The sequence below is a fragment of the Sphaeroforma arctica genome (assembly GCF_001186125.1).
Source record: "Sphaeroforma arctica JP610 unplaced genomic scaffold supercont1.9057, whole genome shotgun sequence".
Lineage (NCBI taxonomy): Eukaryota > Ichthyosporea > Ichthyophonida > Sphaeroforma > Sphaeroforma arctica.
This window is the reverse complement of record NW_014031501.1, coordinates 1-1,136: the sequence shown is the minus strand read 5'-3', so window position 1 is coordinate 1,136 and position 1,136 is coordinate 1. Positions and strand designations below refer to the sequence as shown.

The 1,136-nt window shown below is 34.3% G+C and overlaps 1 protein-coding gene across 1 annotated transcript; it reads left to right on the top strand.

Annotated features, from left to right (window-relative positions):
• Positions 1-172: 172 nt before the first annotated feature.
• SARC_16852 (hypothetical protein) lies at positions 173-346 on the top strand (the record flags this gene model as incomplete). Its single annotated transcript, XM_014289046.1, has 1 exon — positions 173-346. A coding segment is annotated over one exon (174 nt), but the record flags the coding sequence as incomplete, so codon positions are not given.
• Between the last annotated feature and the right edge of the window lie 790 nt (positions 347-1,136).

Here is a 1,136-nt window from a genome sequence, read left to right as displayed (position 1 = left end):
ATATATACACATATACACATATATACATATATATATATATTATATATATATATATATATATATATATATATATATGTATGTATGTATGTATGTTTATAGTATATATGTATATATGTATATATGTATAAATATGTGTGTAGAAATTTCTAATGTATACATACAATGATTCTAGACCTCAAGCAGCAGCCATTCGGGTGCCGACAGTCCCGATATGCCGGCTCCCTTGCCGATTCAACCCAAACATAAGATCGCCAGAACTACCATGTGCAAAATGGGGAAATATCCAATGTACCAACACGCCAGACGAACCACATTTGCAGATGAAGAGGCTGTTTACTTCAGGTGATGTGGTGGCGTCATGTAAGCTCGTATGTACACACTTGAGATATATGGAGGTACCATCTGGGTACCCACTTGTACTGCGTGGATGGCTGTGACAAAGTGCATGCCTGGGTCGTGTTTGCTATTTGTTTGATGGCATGATATTGAATGGGGTATATCAGTTTGTGTCAGATATGACATTATGATGTGATATTGTCGAACTGTGTTGAATGATGGGATATGATTGAAATATATGATATGATATGATATGATAAGATATGAATGAAATATATATGATATGATATGATATATGGTATGATATGGTATGATTGAATCATGTAATATAGTATGACATATGATATGATATGATTGAAATATATGATGTGATATGATATGATATAATATGACATCTTATGATTGGATTATATGACATGATGTGATTGAAATATATGATATGATATGATTTGTTATAATATGACATCTTATGGTTGGATTATATGATATGATATGATTGAGTTATATGATATGATATTATTGTACCAATTGATATTATACGCTACGATTGGATGATATGAGCTGATATACCTTAACTATACCAGAGACATACTTCAAATGTAGTATATGTTTGATTGTACATATCAGGTTGACAGCTATTGTGATGGACCCAGAGGTACTAGCAGTTTTCCGCAACACACCCTCAGCCAGCACACATCATCATCTGCGCAATGCATTCGCTGTAGTCGTCACCCGTCGGTTCAACAACCATGCGTACAAGGCATGCTGTGTGCCTGCCAATGCATACATACTTGCAATTA